At 36.8% G+C, this 19,839-nt stretch overlaps 1 protein-coding gene across 3 annotated transcripts in view; it reads left to right on the top strand.

Moving 5' to 3' along the window:
* The window catches only part of SHOC1 (shortage in chiasmata 1), a 162,303-nt gene extending 142,867 nt beyond the window's left edge, over positions 1-19,436 (top strand). For 2 of the 3 annotated variants that reach the window (XM_056806599.1, XM_056806598.1), the window contains exons 27-28: positions 9,954-10,926; positions 18,455-19,435. In XM_056806599.1, coding sequence (XP_056662577.1) covers positions 9,954-10,926; positions 18,455-18,555 — 1,074 coding nt within the window. In that variant the 3' untranslated portion in view covers positions 18,556-19,435. Of the gene's footprint in view, positions 1-9,953; positions 10,927-18,454 lie in introns of all 3 variants that reach the window. The other variant, XM_056806600.1, reaches the window with a different exon arrangement.
* Positions 19,437-19,839: the final 403 nt, after the last annotated feature.

The raw sequence follows: 19,839 nt of genomic DNA, 5'->3' as shown, positions 1-19,839 counted from the left end.
AGTGTGCTCAGGATTGCCAGTTGAAAGTGTCATAATAAAAGTTCCACTTATGACAGAACATTAGGAAACGAGTCAGCAAACAGTATCAACATGATCAGTAGGGAAGTTAGTATGGAGTCAAGATGGCGACTTAGAGACAATAGCAGTTCAGACCTCCATAAACCCTTCCTCATTGAATCAAAAACACAATGCTTCCAGGGGACTAAAAACCAAATCTAACAACAGGACAGAACTAGGGAACCCTCCTCCTGGATGCAACTTAAAAGGTAAATCCCCCAAAAGCCTGAATTCTAGAACACAATACTGAACCTCCAGGAGTGACTGGAATCTCTGGTCAGGCAAAGGTGCTAGTCCAGAGGGAGTACCTTGCTGGCAAAGCTGTGCCAGGCTCATGGTGTAGAACACAAGTGGTGTCAAGGAAGCTAGAGGAGAAGTGCAGAGCAGGCAGCCTAGTCTCAGCCAAGATGCTCTATCATCCCCCTCCCCTTTTTTCTGGAGGTTTTGGCCTCAGGGCACATGCAGCTTTGCAGATAAACTCCTCTACCCTGGCTCAGTCTCATCAATAGGGAAGATAAGAAGCCTTCAGAGGGCAGGGAAGCTCAAGGTCCAACACCCCTCCCCCACCAACTGATCTGAGAGCCTTGCTGACTAAGCTCCAAAGGCAAAAGTTATAACTAATTACAAGCAATAACCTTGACAATAGGACAGGAAGCCCAGCTCCTTTTCAGCTTCTGCTGACAACTGGGGAAGATCTGACTAACCTGATCAATTAGCAGAACATAGAAGAAGCCCCGTGAGGACAGAACAGCCCAAACCCACAGATCCAGCACATAATGAGAGGAGCAAGACTACAGGCAGCTACAAGAGGGGGGAAGGGGGGAAATATGAGTAAACAATAGAAAAAGAAAAAAGAAATTACAATTGACAGCTTCTATGTAGGCAGTCAAAAAGAGCAAATGGAACAAAGGAGGATCAAGGAACACCAAGCAAAAACACAGGCACTCCAGAAAATTGGACACAGGCTTTGGAAGAACTCAAAATACAATTCAAAAAACAATTAAGAAAAGCTGAAGATAACTGGGAAAAGAACTTTAAAAGAAAAATAGATCATCTGGAAACAGAAAATAGTGTCTTGAAAGCCAAAATTAATCAGCTTGAAAATGAGGCAAAGGAAATGAAATATCAGAAGGAAAAGGATGACCAAAAGGTCGGAGATGAAATTCAGTCCTTAAAAACCTGAATCCAACAACTAGAAGCAACTGGCTTCATAAGGCAGCATGAAACTAAAACAAAATCAAAAGAGTAAAAAAACTGAGGAAAATATGAAACACCTTATCCACAAAAGGGAAGATCTAGAAAACAGGTCCAGGAGAGACAACTTAAGAATCATTGGACAAAAGAAAAAACCTAGACATCATTCTACAGGAAATTATCCAAGAAAACTGCCCTGACATTCTAGAACAAGAGGGAAAAGTGGAGATTGAAAGAATCTACAGATCACATCCTGTACTTAATCCCCAACTGACAACACCCAGGAATGTTATAGCCAAATTCAAGAACTACCAGACCAAGGGAAAAATATTATAATCTGCTAGGAAGAAGTCATTCAGATACCATGGAACTACAGTCAGGATAACACAGGTTCTGGCTGCATCTACATTGAAGAACCAAAAGGCATGGAATATGATATTCTGGAAAGCAAGGGAACTAGGTCTACAACCAAGAATCAACTACCCAGAAAAACTTGCAAGGGAAAGTATAGTCATTTAATAAAAAAGAATACTTACAAGCATTCATAAAGAAAAGACCAGACTTGAACAGAAAATTTGATGCCCAAACACAGAACTCAAGAGATTCACCAAAAGGTAATTAAGAAAGGGGAAAAAAACCTTTTTTTAAGGGACCCAATAAGTTAAAATGATTTGTATCACTACAAGAAAAGAGGATATTGGTAACTCTTAAAAATTGTTATTATTACCTGGGTAGCTAGAAGAATTATACTTAGAGGGAACACTGACAAACTGTATGGGATGAAATGCCAAGACATATATATATATACATATATATAGATATAGATATAGATATAGATATAGATATGTATATGTATATAGATATATATGTATGCATAAATATATATATTTTTTTTAACTAGAGGTAAAAAAGATGCTAATACTAAGAGAAATGGGAAAAGAAACAAAATGGGGTAAATTTATATGTCATAAAGAAATGCATGGGGGGTGACAATACACTAGAAGGGTAACGAGGTTGGAGACAGGAAATACTTAATTCTTATGTGCACTGAAATTGACTCAAAGAGGAAAGAACAATCAGAACCATTGGGGCAGAGAATTGATTCTCGCCCTATAGAGAAGTAGAAGGATAACAAATGGACTTGTGGGGAGGGAAGAAATACAAGGGAGGGAGAGGGTGGGGGGTAGTTTAAAAAGACTTTAAAAAGAAATTAAGAGGGGAATAAGAAGGGGGTAGAAAGGGAATTAAAATAAGTGTGGGAATTAGAGGGACTGATTAAAACAAAACACTGGTGTAGAAGGAAATAGTGAAAGAAGAAAGAACAGGACTAGGAGTGGAAATCAAAATGTTGGGGAAATACACAGCTGGTAATCATAACTCTGAATGTGAATGGAAAGAATTCATTCATAAAACACAAGCAAATAGCAGAGTGGATTAGAAACCAAAATCCTACCATATGTTGTCTACAAGAAATACATATGAGGGGGAATCTGGGTAGCTCAGTGGATTGAGAGCTAGGCCTAGAGATGGGAGTTCCTAAGTTCAAATTTGGTCTCAGACACTTCCCAGCTATGTGACCCTGGACAAGTCACTTAACCCCCTTTGCCTAGCCATTACTGTTCTTCTGCCTTGGAATCAATATTGATTCCAAGATGGAAGGTAAGGGTTTAAAAACAAACAAACACGCAGTAGGTAGATACTCATAGAGTAAAGGTAAGTGGATGGAGCAAAATCTATTGGGCATCAACTGAGAAAAAGAAGGCAGGAGTCACAATCATGATATCTGGCAAAGCCAAAGTAAAAAAAAAATAATTAAAAGAAATAGGGAAGCTAATTGCCTCCTGATAAAAGGCAGTATTGACAATGAGGAAATACCACTAATCAACATGTATGCACCAAATGGCATAGCATCCAAATTTCTAAAGGAGAAACTAGTAGAGCTCAAGGATGAAATAGATAGAAAAACTATACGAGTGGGAGACCTGAACTTTCCTCTATCAAAACTAGATAAATCAAACCAAAAAATAAATAAGAAAGAGGTAAGAGAAGTTAATGAAATCTTAGAAAAATTAGTTAGTAGATATGTGGAGAAAAATAAATAAGGGCAAAAGGGAATACACCTTCTTTTCAGCAGCACATAGTACATTCACAAAGATTGACCATGTACTAGGGCATAAAAACATTGCAAACAAGTGCAAAAGAGCAGAAGTAATAAATGCAACCTTTTCAGATCACAATGCAATAAAAATAATAATTAGTAAGAATACATGGAGAGGCAAATCAAAAATTAATTGGCAATTAAATAATATGATTCTCCACAATTGGTTAAAGAACAAATCATAGAAACAATTAATAATTTCATTGAAGAAAATGTCAACAATGAGACATCCTTCCAAAATCCCATGGGATACAGTCAAAGCAGTACTCAGGGGAAAATTTAAATCCTTGAGTTCATATATTAACAAATTAGAGAGGGCAGAGGTCAATGAATTGGGCATGCAAATTAAGTACAAAGTACTGGTCAATCTAATTTAAAAAAGGAAAGAAGAAAACCAAATTAACAGTATCAAAGATGAAAGGGGAGATCTTGCCTCTCATGAAGAGGAAATTAAGGCAATCATTAAAAACCATTTTGCCCAATTATATGGCAATAAATATGCCAATCTAGGGAATATGGATGGATATTTACAAAAATATTGTATTAACACAAGAAGAAATAGAATACCTAAATACCCCATGATTCTTGTAACCAAGGAATATTGTTCTAAATTGACTAAATAAAATTTTCAATAAAATAAAATAAAATCACCCTAGACAATATAAAATACTTGGGAATCTATCTTCCAAGACAAACATAGAAACTATATGAACACAACTACAAAACACTCTCCACCCAATTAAAACTAGATCTAAATAATTGAAAAAACATTAATTGCTCATGGGGAGGACGAACTAAGAAAATTAAAATGACAATCCTACCCAAACTAATTTACTTATTTAGTGCAATACCCATCAAACTACCAAAAAACTTTTTTTACTGAATTAGAAAAAACCATTACAAAGTTCATTTGGAAGATCAAGGATATCAAGGATATCCAGGGAAATTAAAAAAATTGAAGGAACTGGCCTAGCAATACCAGATCTCAAACTATACTATAAAGCAGTGGTCATCAAAACAATATGGTACTGGCTAAAAGACAGAAAGGAGGATCAGTGGAATAGACTTGGGGTAAGGGACCTCAGCAAGATAGTCTATGATAAACCCAAAGACCCCAGCTTTCAGTACCAAAATTCACTATTTGATAAAAAAAAATGCTGGGAAAATTGGAAGACAGTATGGGAGAGATTGGGTTTGAATCAACATCTCACACCCTACACCAAGATATACTCAGAATGGATGAATGATTTGAATATAAAGAGGGGAACCATAAGTAATTTAGGTGAACACAGAATAGTATACATGTCAGATCTTTGGTAAAGGAAAGATTTAAGACCAAGCAAGAGTTAGAAAAAATCACAAAATGTAAAAGAAATAATTTTGGTTACATTAAATTAAAAAGGGTTTGTACAAACAAAACCAACGTAACCAAAATTAGAAGGGAAGCAAAAAATTAGGAGGAAAAATCTTCATAACAAAAACCTCTGATAAAGGTCAAATTATTCAAATGTAGAAAGAGCTAAATCAATTGTACAAAAAAAATCAAGCCATTCCCCAATTGATAAATGTGGAAGGGACATGAATAGGTAATTTTCAGATAAAGAAATCAAAACTATTAATAAGCACATGAAAGTGTTCTAAATCTCTTATAATCAGAGAGATGCAAATCAAAACCACTCTGAAGTACCACCTCACACCTAGCAGATTGGCTAACATGACAGCAAAGGAAAGTAATGAATGCTGGAGGAGGTGTGGCAAAGTTGGGGCATTAATGCATTGCTGGTGGAGTTGTGAATTGATGCAACCATTCAGAAGGGCAATCTGGAACTATGCCCAAAAGGTGCTAAAAGACTGTGTGCCCTTTGATCCAGCTATAGCACTGCTGGGTTGGTACTCCAAAGAGATAATAAGGAAAATGACTTGTACAAGAATATTTATAGCTGCCACTCTTTGTGATGGCAAAAAAATTGGAAAATGAGGGGATGCCCTCAATTGGGAAATGGCTGAACAAATTGTGGTATATGTTGGTGATGGAATACTATTGTGCTCAAAGGAATAATAAAGTGGAGGAATTCCATGGGAACTGGAACCACCTCCAAGAATTGATGCAGAGTGAGAGGAGCAGAACCAGGAGAACACTATACACAGAGACTGATACACTGTGGTACAATCGAATGTGATGGACTTCTCCATTAGTGGCAATGCAGTGATCCAGAACAACTTGGAGGGATTTGTGAGAAAGAGCACTATCCACATTCAGAAGAAAAACTGTGGGAATAGAAATACAGAAGAAAAACAACTACTTGATTACTTGATGGGTCGATGGGGATATCATTGGGGATATAGACTCTAAATTATCATCCTAGTGCAAATACCAACAACATGGAAATAGGTTTTGATCAAGGACACATGTAAAACCCAGTGGAATCGTACATTGGCTACGCAAAGTGTAGGGGGGGAGGGGAGGGAAAGAATATGATTCTTGTAACCAAGGAAAAATGTTCTAAATTGAGTAATTAAATAAAATTTTCCAAAAAAAACAGCAATAGTGTCAAATGGTATAGAAAAGTCAAAGAGAATAAGAAATTCGAAGCCACTAGGTTTGACATTTAGGAACTTGTTGGTAACCTTTGAGAAAACAGTTTCTATAGATTAGAAGAGACAGCAAGATTTCCAATGCCTAAGGAATGAGTGGGTTGTAGAGAAGTAGAGCCATATGTTCTAGAGTAGTTAGTTTTTCACAGAATCAGAGTTGGAGAGTTGACACAGAGTACAACAATTATTGAGTCCAACCTATACATGAATTGAATCCCCATTTTCATACATCTGACAAGTAAACATCCAGCCTCTGCTTAAAGAACCCCAGAGAACAAATCCACCACTTCTCAATCCCGACCATTCCACTTCTAGATATGCCACGGGCAAAGTCCACACTTGCCTCAGACTCCAGGGTATCCTGACTGGTAGCAAACGATCAGTCAAAATAAATAAAATAAAATAAATAACAAACAGAAAACAGCTTAATCATAACAGCCATGGGATTGCTTTGCATCTCAGCTGCTCCGACATTCCCAGGCTTGGGATTTATTTTTATATCCATATTCTTGGCATGCAGGTATACAAAATCAAAGAGAGATAATTGGAAAAGTGACACATTAACTTTTAATAAATCACTTGATTAACATTCTATATTTTTGTATTGTGATTACAGACAGAATAAAGGTTGCACACAAGATAAATGATTTTGTCACAGGTGGCTTAATTTTCTCATTACCCTGTGAGAAGTTTTGAGCTTACAATCAAGGAAAATTATGTATTGCTTTTAATAAAATGGAATAATTAATCAGTTCTTAGAAGACAATTCAACAATCATATCATTGAGGCTACGGGGTCTGGGAACACAATTCAAATTTAGACTGGTGGCTTCTAGGGAGTTACTGATTTGTGTAATTGAGTCACTGAGGCATACTGAAGCTTGATGTACTTGTACTTATCACTTGGGGCTCTATGATTGATTTGTGTGCTGACTTCATGAGAATAGGTTTCTGTATGTGGGAAAGTTTTTGGCTTGGCCTGTAGCTGCGGTTTTTCTGGGAATTATGTACCTACGTAAAAGTTAACCCATGATAGTCTTTTTGTGGTTGGGTTTGAGGCTCTGATCTTTTGGTGATGTTTTAGAGAATTAGGTTACAGATGTTTTGCTCTTGCATTATTTCTTTTGAGACTAGGGGGAATAATAATCATGTCAATTTATAGGTAAGGAGCATTGATGAAAGAGGTCATGTAAAAGGGGTTTGGGTGGGCAATCACATCTCGACAAGGACCTCTCTGTGGTCTCCCCAGCTACCATGCGTGACTCTGTCAAGGCGTCGTGGTCTGATGGCTCCCAGAAAGATAGCCCTAATTATTAGAGAAGTGTTTTTCTGATGTCAAGCCTCTTAGCAACTTTCACTTATTTCCTCTGATTTTACACACTGCAGATAAACAGAGCAAGTCTGATACCACATCCAAATGATGGCCTTTCCAAGACTTAAAGACACTAAAATATTCTCCTTGAGTTTTTCAGGCTAAATACTCTACATATGACATGGAATCAAGGGCCCTTCTGTACAAGCTCTACCTTGTTGATGTCTTTAAACTCAGAAATGAACTCATTACTCCAAATATGTGCTAAGAATGACAAAAGGGAGTGAGACTATCGTTTTCTTTCTAAAGGATGAATTGAAATGGAAGAGAAAGAACAGTAGTTCAATAGGGTAGGATGGTCTGGGAGTGTTAGAGTTTGTTTTATTTTGTTTTCAAGATGGAGAATACATTTTCATAGGCAGATACAAAGGAAAAGAAGAAACTGAAGCAGTATTGAAGGAGATAGGTCAATAGCATAAGTAGAATTCACCATGGCCAATAGTAGAGCCACCTTATCCTTTGAGACAAGAGGGAAATGAAAGGTAATGGGTGGAGATGCTGAGGAGTTTTGTGGTATAGAGATAAAAAGTTGAGTGAATGTGATATGACTGATTTCAATTTCAGTAAAATAGAAAGGAAAGTTATCTGCTATGAGTATGGAGGACAAGGGAGGGTTTAGGAGCTTACAGAGAAAGCAAGTATTGCTACAACCATCATAAGACATGACATGATAGGGAATCAAGATCATAATTAAAGTTATATTGGACCTTCTTTGAAGTTGTCTTAATTTTGATAAATCAGAAGTATTGTGGAAAGAATAATTGTTAAAATGCCCTTAACAAAATATAAAAGAATACAAAATACAATATAATATAAAGAGAAATAAAATACAAAGATAAAAGCCAAGAAAGGAGCCAGTAGTAAAACCTAGAACCCATGACATAAAAAATCTACTAATGGCCAAAGTTTAGTCAATAAGCAGAATGAAATAAAGGTCCTAACACAAGGGGTATTGTAGGTATCACTTGACACTTGCTAAAATAGCAGTATTCCCCATGCCCTGCCCCTGCTCAAAATCATCATCATTCCTTTCAAAGTTTGTTCCCCCAAATAAAACTTCTTATTTTGCTCTGATGAGCATTAAAAAGAGCCTTGGTATCATCTAATCAAACCCTCTATTTTATAAATGATGAAACTGAGACCAAGGTCACATAGGTATTAAGTGGTAGAGCCAGGATTTTAACTCAGGTTCCCTGACTCAGAATTTAGTACTCCTTCCCTGTAGATATCATCTCCTCTATTTGAAATCATGGTTTTATAACCAGTCACCCACCCTTGAAAATTAAGATTTATCTTTGACCTTTCTCTCTCGTTCATATGCCAAGTCCTGTGTATTCCATCTCAATAGCTTTCAAATACTTCACCTTTCCTTTCAATTCATACTGCTACTACTCCAGTTCAACAGCTGATTCTTCTACTTAGACTACTGTAATAGCTTCCTCTTTTGTTTGACCTTTCAGTTTTATTATAGTTTATAAACACAAAAGCAAAAATTAGTCTTAGATGTTAGATGTTACAAACTCAGATGTGTTTTGCATTTGCTGAATATATTTCAAAGAAAACCTTTTTCCTAAAGCACATATCCTGTCTTATTGTAATAACTTCCTAAATGCTCCATTTTCTAGCCTCTCCTTCTTCTAATATTTATAATTTTTCTAATGCACAAGTATGATCACAATTCTTCCCCTCACAAAATCTTCATTTTCTCATTACCTACCAAATAAAGCACAATTCTTTATCCTAGCTAATTCAAGATTGTTCACAATCTAGTTCCAGTCTACCTTTCCGATATTATTTCACTCTACTCTTCTCACATTATGCTCCAGTAAAATTGAATTATTTGCTGTTCTGAGATGTCCACCTCTCCCCCTTCATGAATTTATATAAGCTAGATCCTGAAGTCACCCTGTGAGTTTGCCCACATCTACTGCTGAAATATCATTCTTTTTCTTCATGGACTAACTCAGGTACCAACTGCTCCAAAGAGCCTTTCTTAATATACTCAGCTAAAAGTGATCCTTCTTCAGATCACTCACATTACCCTATTTGACCTCTCTTATCTAATCAAATAATAACTTGTATATTAATGAGTGTTACATCTCAGTGTTCTTGTTATTCAGTTGTTTTTTCAGTCATGGCCAAGTCTTCATGAAGTTATTTGGTGTTTTCTTGGCAAAGATACTAGAATGGGTTGCCATTTCCTTCTCCAGCTCATTTTACAGATGATGAGACTAAGGCAAAGAGAATTAAGTGTTTTGCCCCACACCATACAAATAGCAAGTGTCTGAAGCCAGATTTGAACTCATGAAGATGAGTCTTTCTGGTTTCAGGTCTGGCTCTCTATCCTTACACTACCTAGATGCCTAAATTAAATAATATCTTCTACATTTGTAAGTGTACACATCTAAGTGTTCTTACTAGATTATAAACTCCTTGAGGTCAAGGAATATATTGGTTTCCATCCTTGTATGCACAGTGACTAGCAAAGTACCTTGAACCGAATAGATACTTAATATATGTTCATTTAAACTAATTGTTGACTGTATTTTGCTACATTAAATTTTCTCATTTTTTTTAGCACTTTTCTGAGATTACTTCTTTGTTCAATATCAGTTCTTCCCTGCCAAAGTCACCTTTAATTTCATCATCTCAAGAAAATGGATACCAATCTGATAACATTTCTCAGTGTTCAATATCAAGTTCTTCAGCATCCATCATTCAAGGACAGGATAAGTATTATTATAATTCAAAATTGTATGAAAAAGTACTTGAAGATTCAAGTCTGTCTTCAAATTCTAAGAATTCCCTTATAGAACCAAGTGAAATACAATGTATTTTGCCATTTTCAAAATGTTATGAACAAACAAACTGTTGGGAAGATTCTGATCTGAACCCATACCAACCACAGTATACGGATTTTCTAAATAACACAGAATCCAGAAAAACAACTGGCACTTCCTTCCCAAGGCAGAATGATTCAGAGTCAGATGTCTTTTCCTTGGGGCTACCTCAGATGAATTATGAAACAAGAATGACTAAGAATGTGGCTAACTCTGATTGTATAAACTATAAGGGACAATATACTACAAAAGGAAAAATAAAAAAAGAATTGGATGCCCCCAGCTTTTTACTAGAGAACTCAGGGTATCCTGCTACCTGGAATTTTAAGAATGATATATTAGAACCACAAATCCACCCTCACAAATTGCAATATGGTAGAGAACAGACATCTTATTATACATGGTTCTCTAAAAAAGACAATTTAAATACAACCTCTAACCCCTTTATGTTTCAACAAAATTGTCTGTCTGATGAATTAAAGGGCATCATGTATGATAGGCTAGATGCTCAGACAGACGGGACTTCTTGGAAAGAATTAACAGCTTTCTCCAATGTGAATTCATCTACACATAATTCCTGTGCCTATAATTTAAATGCAACTTCTGAAAAATTAAATAATCTTTATGTCCAGCAAACATCTGGAAGATATTCAGGACAGAAAAGGCACATTGCAACTTCATCAAATTTAGCAAAGAATGAATCATTAACAGGTAATAACTCTTACTATTTGTTGAAAATAATTTCAAATTAAATTTTTAAAAATTATCATCAATTTTATGAATTAAAAAGATAAAAGATTTCCATATTTTTTTATTCTGTTTTAAAAACCAATATACTTTCTTGGGTTAATTGTTTGTTAATGTGTTATAGAAACAGATAATGTAAGGATAAAATAAAATAACATATTTGAAAGTATTTTTTAAAGTATACAAGTTTAAAAGTATAAAATTTTCCCTTTCTGGTAGAATAACTTCACTGGTAGAATGATATTGGTGCTAAAGGGTCAGTTCAAAGACCTTAGTTCATTTTCTGTCTTTGACACATGGGCAAGCCCCTTAATCTCTTAGTACCCCAGTGAATTCCCTGAGTTACAGATGAGAGGAAGTAGTCTCAATACCAATGAAATCACAGGTCCAGCCTAAAAGGGAAAAAAAAGAGAAACCAAAACTCCCAAGTAGATCAGGGGATCGTAGGTTGCTTAGATATCAGCAAATAATTTGTTTAAAATGATGTGTCTTTAGCCTTGTGCAGTTTTAATAATTACATCAACAATTTATATAAAGGCATAAATGGTATACTTATTAAATCTCCTGTGTAACTAAAAATTCTATACCCCCGAACTACATTACCCAGCATCCCTTTCCTTTATATCTTGACTTTGCATCCTTACATTTGGGAAATAAGTTTGCTAGAAACGCTGCCCTTCAGGCTTCTCTGGTGGCTCTGCACTCTCTCCTGGGTGTGCAGTCTGGGAAGTTTTCTCTTTACTGAAGCTATTCTTTCCTTTGCTTCAAGTTATTATTATTAAATCTTATAAAAATAACACTTGTAGTATTTGGATATTAATTTTTAATCTTACACTCCTGATGACACAAAGTTGGGAGAACTAGTGTAATGTATTGAAACAAAAACATCAATAGGCTAGAACAGTAATGGTGAATTTTTTGGAACCTTTGAGACACCATGTGCCATGCCCCCCCTCAGACTGGGTGCTATGCCCTGCCCCTCCAAAGGCAGAGTGCCATCCCCTTCCTTTACCCCAGATAGGGGTAGGAGAAAGGGAGGGAGTGGCCCAAATGCTCTGCTCAGAGGAGGGAGAAAGTACTTCTATTGGGCTGCTGGGCAAAGAGGTGGGAGCAGCTCTGCCCAAATCCCTCTGCCTTTCTAATAACCAGCTCTGGCAAGCGACAGCACGTGTGTCCACAGAGAGGTCTCTGTGTGCCATCTTTGGCACCTGTGCCATTGGTTCACCATCACAGAGCTAGAATATAGTTAGTGCAAAGCTAATACGAAACTTAATAGATTTAAGCATAAATTCCTAAACTTGCATTCAGAAAGAAATTCAACAGGTACAAAAAGATGGGACTTAGCTAGGCAAATTAAATTGGATTAGCCCTGGCAAAGAAACAGGCCACCTTGAAGAATGGAGCAAGGTTGGGTGAAGATATAGATAGGTTGAAGTTTGACAGAGAGGAGATAAGGAAATGTGCCATAAAGTCTTATTAAAAGAAGAGTGACATCATCTGCTAAAGGGGGTGGGAGAGCAAAATAGGAGTTGCAGTGAGGGTTTGAGGGGATACGAGTTTGGAACAGATGGTTAGAGTGAATGTGAGATTAGAGAACAGAAGGATAAAAGGTTTGTCATGCAACAGTGAGGGTTCAATTGAAATTAGATTAGTAATGGGTATAATTGCAGGGCTTCACATAGTGGTATTCAGTCACAGGAGAGCAGGTGCCTGGAAGGTTTGACAGAGCTTGAACAGCCACAGAACAAGATTATAAAGTAATATAAGTGGAGGCAGCTGGGTGGCTCAGTGGATTGAGAGCCAGACCTAGAGATCTGACCTCAGACACTTCCTAGTTCTATGACTCTGAGCAAGTCACTTCACCCCCACTGCTTAGCCCTTACTGCTCCTCTGCCTTGGAACGAATATAAAATATTGATTCTGAGACAGAAGGAAAAGGTTTAAAAAAATTTTTTTAAGAATGTAAGTAGGCACGCTATTGTATAAGTAGCCCTACTTAACTATAGAGGGAAAACTATAACTTGGGGAAAATGAGGTCAAAAAGGGAATGAGAAGTTGGAATAGATTTTAAGAATGAACATAAAATAGAAGGGAGGCAGAAAGAGAGATGGAGGAGCAGGAGATTATGATCAGAAAGGAGAATTTTAGAGTTCAAGATCAAAAAAGTAATACCTTATTGTATGATCACCACCCTTTGGATGATTAAAGAAGGGTGAAGTGGGGAATCATGGGAATTGATCCTATAAAAGAATTCAAAATTCCATGAATCTGTGACTAAAGGTTTGCCTTTACACATTTTAATTTGTCTACAAAAGCTTCATTTTTTTTTCTTTCATCACCAGTCACTTTCTACCTTGTAGCTGTACAGTTCATCTTTTTAAATCTTCCTATTCATTACTAATTACCACTTATGTATTTAATTTTTCATGACTGCACTGAACTTTAATCTCCTTCTCCCAGGATGCTAGCCACCTTTTCCAGGAAAATGTTATGTGTTTAAACTGAGCATACTCTCTATTGACTAGCACAGAGTATCAAATGTAATAACAGAATCAGCCCATGAATCTTTATATTTTGTTGTGATTTTCCCTGATTAATTTCTGCTTGGGTCAAATAGTGTAACTGTTGAGAAAGCCCCCTTCTCTCCCACCCCTCACCTCCCCACTGAGATGGAAAGCAATCTGATAGAGATTTTACAGGTACAATCATGTAAAACTTTTTTTTTTCCATACTAATCCTTTTATGGAAGGAGTCTCAAACAAAAAAAAATTAAGAAAGTGATAAAAGTTGGCTTTGGTCTGGACTAAGACACCCTCAGTTCTTTTTCTGGAAGCAGATGGCATGTTTTATCATGAGCCCTTTGAGACTGTTTTGGATCATTGTGTTGCTGAGAATAGTTGTTTTCACAACTGTTTATTATACAGTATTGCTGTCACTGTATACAATATTCTCCTGCTTCCGATTACTTCACTGTGCTTCAGTTCATCTAAGTCTTTCTAGGTTTTTCTGAGCTCCTGCTCATCATTTCTTCAGCATAGTAGTATTCCATTACAAGTATATACCATAACTCACTTATCCATTCCCCAATTGATTGGTATCCCCAACTTTTCCAGTCCTTTGTCCCCACAAAAAGAGCTGCTTTCAATATTTTTGTACACATAGCTCTTTCCCCTTTTTGTTTTTTACGTCTTTGGAATATAAACCTAGTAATGGTATGGCTGGGTCAAAGGATATGTACTGTTTTATAGCCCTTTGGGCATAGATCCAAATTGCTCCCCAGAATGTTTAAATCAATTCACAAATCCCCCAACAGTGCATTAGTGTCCCAGGTTTCCCACATCCCCTCCAAATCTTGTCATTTTTCTTTTCTATCATAGTAGCCAATCTGATAGATATGGCATAGTACCTCAGAGTTCTTTTAATTTGCATTTCTCTAATAGCAATTTAGAGCATGTTTGTTTCTTTCTTTGTTTTTTGCAAGATTATAGAGAGCTTCAATTACTTAGACAATTGCCTGTTCATATCCTTTGACCATTTATCAGTTGGGGAATGACTTATATTATACATTCAGCTCATTTCTCTTTGTATTTGAGAAATGAGGCCTATATTAGAGAGATTTGTCAATATTTTTTACCACTATGATCACTATGTTACTCTCCATCCTATTTCCTGTTTATTCTTTTCTCTCTCTTCTCTCTCCTTTCATTCTATTCATCCTCAAAAATGTTTAGCTTCTGACCACCACATCCCCTAATTTGCCCTCTTTTATATAAGTCCCCAACCCCCTTCTTATCCCCTTCCCCCTACTTTCCTAAAGTGTAAGATACATTTCTATAACCAATTGATTGCATATGTTCTTCCCTCTTTGAGCCAATTCTGATGAAAGTAAGATTCAAGTGTTCCCATCTCCCCATCTTCCCCTCCACTGTAAAAGTTTTTTCATGTCTCTTATGTGAGATAACTGACCCATTCTACCTCATTTCTCTTTTTCCCCTTCTCCCAATGCATTCCTCTTTTTCATGCCTTAATTTTTTTAAAGATGTCATCCCATCATATTCAACTCACACCTTACTCTGTCTATGTATACTGCTTCTAACTACTCTAATAAATGACAAAGTTCTTAAGAGGTATAAGAATCATCTTCTTGTGTAGATACTTTTTTTCTCATACAAAAACCACGTTTATTATTTTTTTTCTTATTTTTTTCCTTCTTTAAAAAAAAAAAAACCTTATTGTACAGAGAAAGGAGTTCCTCCCCCTCCCCTTCCCCCTGGGAGTGGGGATCTGTGAAAGACTTCCAGAATGGATGTATACATTATAGTATATACTATATGTATATAAATAGTATACATTATACTATATGTATATGCCTATATAATATACTATATATAGTATATTGTGAAGATGGTATTGGCTCTCCCCTCTTCTACTTTTGGATTTAATTACCAGAAGCGTATATACTTTTCTTGATGCCTAAGTGAAGGAGGACTACAACCCACATGCTAAAGTGGATGACAACTCAGAAACGACTAATTTCCCTCTGGGCAATCCTAAGCAAAGTTATAGACAGCAATTGGTCCCCATAAAGTGGAGGAAGGGACAGGAAGTGACATGGGAAAAGCACTATAAAAACCTTGAACTTCCTGTCCAAACTTACTTTCTCCTTCAAACTTGGCCCTGAAGGAGCTCTGGCTTGGACCTCAGACTGCTTCTGGTAAGACTGCTTTTGGATCTTCCCTTTGGACTACCACATGGTTGAGTGAAAAGGCTGACTCCTTTCCTGGCTTCTGGAGAGATTAATTGCCGGAGGAGGCCACATGGTTATTCACCACTGGGTCCTCTGGGAAATGGCCCTCCAGCTGAGGGTCCTCTGGTGGAGGGTTAACGAGCCCTGCCTGGTATGAACTGGAGCAGAGTAATTATAGTGTGATAGGATAGATACCTTCTCTACCCTTTCTCATTTCTCTACTTTACTCTTTGTTTTGTAAATAAAGCTGCCAAAAAGTTATTTGACTTGAGATATATTCATTTCGGTGACCACATTCTCTTATATTTAGCCTAACCTTAATTTTTAATCCTTACAGTAGATATAGATAGATAGATAGATAGATAGATAGATAGATAGATAGATAGATAGCATAATATAGTATACTCCAGTATAGGAGTATTTTCATGTATACAGTTTAACCTTATTGAAAGTCTTTCTTTCTTTTCTTGTTTAGGCTTCTTTTGAGCCTTGTATTTGAGAGTCAAATTTTCCATTCAGCTCTAGTCTTTTCATCAGGAATTTTTGAAAGTCCTCTATTTGGCTGAATACTCAATTTTCCCCCTGAAAGATTATGCTCAGTTTTGCTGACTGTGGCTCCACAATATTTGGATCGTTTCTTTTTGGCTTCTTGCAATATTTTCTCCTGTAACCAATAAAAAGGTGGTCTGGCCAGAGTTATAATTATTTGTTAATAAAATGAGAGAGAGAGAGAGACAGAGAGAGACAGAGAGACAGAGACAGAGAGACAGAGAAACAGACACAGAGACACAGAGACACAGAGAAACAGAGAAGAGAGAGAGGGAGATATTTCAACCAAGCATGGTCCCCTCCATGCTATGCTGCTAATTGCCAAGCACCAGCCCAGGATACCAGTCTGTGCAAGCATGGAAGTAAAGAATCCTCTCTCCTTCCCAAGCTCACATTTTAAACCCCACTAGCTCCTCCCTCTGTGGCCATGTTGCACACTGATGACAGGCCATTATATATGGTGTTACTCTGTAATACCCACCATTGGGGTGCTAAGAGATGGAAGTATTTTACTTCACATAATCCCTGCCTCTGATTCTTTGGGAGAACAACATGTTAAGTCTCCCCTCTTTTAAGTGAGCTTTTTGTACTTCCTTTTTCATTTGGCCAAATCTACTTTGTAAAGAGTTCTTTTTCTCAGTAAATTTTTGTTTCTTTTTTCTATATGGCCACTTCTGCTTCTAAGCAGTTCTTCAATATGGTGGATTTTTGTGCTTTTTACTAGTTGACTATTCTGTTTTTTAAGATATTATTTTCTTGAGTATTTTTTTGTGCCTCCTTTCCCAAGCTTTTGCCTCTTTTTACATTATTTTCTTATATCACTCTCATTTCTTTTCCCAAATTTTCCTCTACTTTTATTTGATTTTTAAAATCCTTTCTGAGCCTCCTCAATTAATCCTTTTGGGGCTTGAGAACAATTCATATTTTTCTTGGAGGCTTTGGATGCAACAGTATGGACTTTGTTGTCTTCTTCTGAGTTTGTGTTTTGGCCTTCTTTGTCACCAAAATAACTTTCTATGTTGATTTTCTTTTTATGGTGTTTGCCATTTTTCCAGATTTCTTTTTCTTTTAACTTAAAAAACAAACAAACCTTAAAGTATAACTTAAAGGTGGACTCTGTGACTATGGTGAAAGAAACACTGTTACAAGCTTCAGGTTCCTTGTGTAGCTGCCTTCAGAACTAAATATGGGGATCTATAAGTTTTCAGTTCTTCCAAGGTGGTATGATCTGAGACATGTGTTTTAATATTCTCCTGGCCTGTGTTCTGGCCTGTGAGTAACTCCACGCACTCTTGTGGCCACAAGTGCTGGTGTGTGCTAGCGCTCCTCATCCTGAAACCCTGACCCAGAACCAGCACTTAGATTTGTGTGAGCAGTGCCATAAGAGTGTAGCACCCAGAGCCAGCAAAGGGTACTCTGTAATCTTTTGAACAGTTGTCCAACCCTCCTTACCATGTAAAGGCTGAGAACTCTTGAAGTCTTTGATGCTGATCCAGATGCCCCGAAGACCTATTGCCAGGATGGAACCTGCTTTGGCATGCTACTTTGCAATCCACTTCCACTCAGATACAAGCGATCTTGTATGCCAGCCTTCTAAGTTGTTTAGGGCTTAAAAATTATTTCACCCCATCTTTTTGTGCATTATGCTGCTCCTGATTTCATTCTGAGGCATTATGTCATAATTGTTTGGAGAATAATTTGGTAGAGGTCAGGTGGGTCTGTATACCTTCTCTCTGTCTGTTTCTCTCTCTCTACACACAACCTATATGAATCATAAATCATATTTCCAAATTTTTAGAGATGGTATAGGCTAGGGCTGGTCCTTTCTTATGCCCTAGTTTGTAAAAGTTTACTGACTCCTTCTAAGAGTCAGGAGGTCATGCCTTAGTTATGTTTGAGCTTTTCACTTCAGGTAGGAGTACATATGGTTTCATCTGGATTAGAGCATTTTATTAATAGAAATTTTTGACAATTAAATTTATATGATATAGAAATAGTTGTTTTATGTAAAAAAAATGAAATATCAAACTAGTCCTGTCTTTTCAGCATAGCTGTGAATTTAGCAGTAGATAATACATATAGAGGACAGGATTTTTTTATACCCCAAATACATTTATAAAATTGAATCAAACTACTTGTATAACAACAGTCAGTTGTGATCATCAACAAAATAGTTTCCTTTTCTTTTCTCCATAGATCTGATGCATTCACAGCAACCTCAACTCAAAAAAAGACGACTAGTGATTGAAAAAGTCCCTGGAAGAAATGATGGTCAAACACGCCTTAAGTTCTTTTGAAGAAACCCTGAGCTCTTTGCTGCATTGTAAAGAGCTTTGGAGTATATATATCACTGTGTCAAGCACTGTTCAGATGTCTGATTATATTTAAGAAAAGGTTATTCTCTATATCCTCAATGTTTCTAATGAAATTAAATTTCCAAGAAATATATACTACCTTTTTCTGTAGTTTACATTTTTGTAAATAATAACTTATGTTTATTAGTTTAGTAACTCTCATACGCTTCAAGGGACTTTCCAGAATTCAGTTAATTTTAGAGAATGGACTTATTTCTCATCACCCAAAAACCCCACGCCTCTGAAATGGAATAAAGCATCTGAATCACCATGGTTTCCACTGAAATCATGGGATGAGAAAAATACTGAGATTGCCTAGGAGAAGAAACAAGTCTTTGATTTAGGATTGTAATTATATTCTTAGTAGACTATATTTTAGCTAGTGGATACAGAGTCAGGCCTGTAGTGGGGAGGACTAGGATTCAAATTGACTTCAGATACTTCCTAGCTGTGTGACCCTGGGCAAGTCACTTAACCCCAGTTGCCTAGCCCTTACCTTTCACTCTTCTGCCTTAGGATTGATAAAAGACCAAAGGTAACGGTTTAAAAAAGAAGACTATCTCTAACAGGGAACTGACTCCCAGGCATTCTCTTTCCACATTCCAGGCAAACTACACTAGAGTGCTCAGGTATTCACCCCAGTTCTTTGTGTCCTTACTCTATGACATGCTTTCAAATGCGATAATGTATGGAAAGCACTGTGCAAAAATTAAAGCAGTATGTAAAGATTCGCTATCATAATGATTTTGGTGTTAGAATTGTAGGACAATGCTGGAAAGAGCTAAAGACTTGAAAGGATATATTCAGCTGTGTTTGCTTACAGATGAAGCTTGTATGGTCTGAAGAGCTGGAATAACTAGGATTTACATTTTCCCTCATTTTAAAACATAGTGTCCTTGGCAAATCAGCTGCTTCTACTGTCTAGGGCATAAGGTAGGATATTAGAATTCCTCCTAATAATTTAGGATCTCTTGAGAAACACTTTGTTCACCCAAGCAGTTAAAGACTCTCATAGCTTCTGGGTTACCAAAACACTGCATGTTGATATGTCCCCATAACTGCACAAAATAATCCCTGGCTGCAGTGCATTCTGGGTGTGTGGTTTACTAAGGAATTTCCACTTTGGGAAAGCGTCGGTTTGCCTGGTGGCCTGCAATTTTGGATGATTCAATTATGAGAACCAAAAATATCAAATACTAGCAACTAAATTAAATTATTTGAACAACA

The sequence above is a fragment of the Monodelphis domestica genome, chromosome 7 (genome assembly GCF_027887165.1).
Source record: "Monodelphis domestica isolate mMonDom1 chromosome 7, mMonDom1.pri, whole genome shotgun sequence".
In the NCBI taxonomy this organism is placed as follows: Eukaryota; Metazoa; Chordata; class Mammalia; order Didelphimorphia; family Didelphidae; genus Monodelphis; species Monodelphis domestica.
The sequence above is the reverse complement of the archived record's forward strand: the minus strand, read 5'-3'. Positions and strand labels throughout refer to the sequence as shown.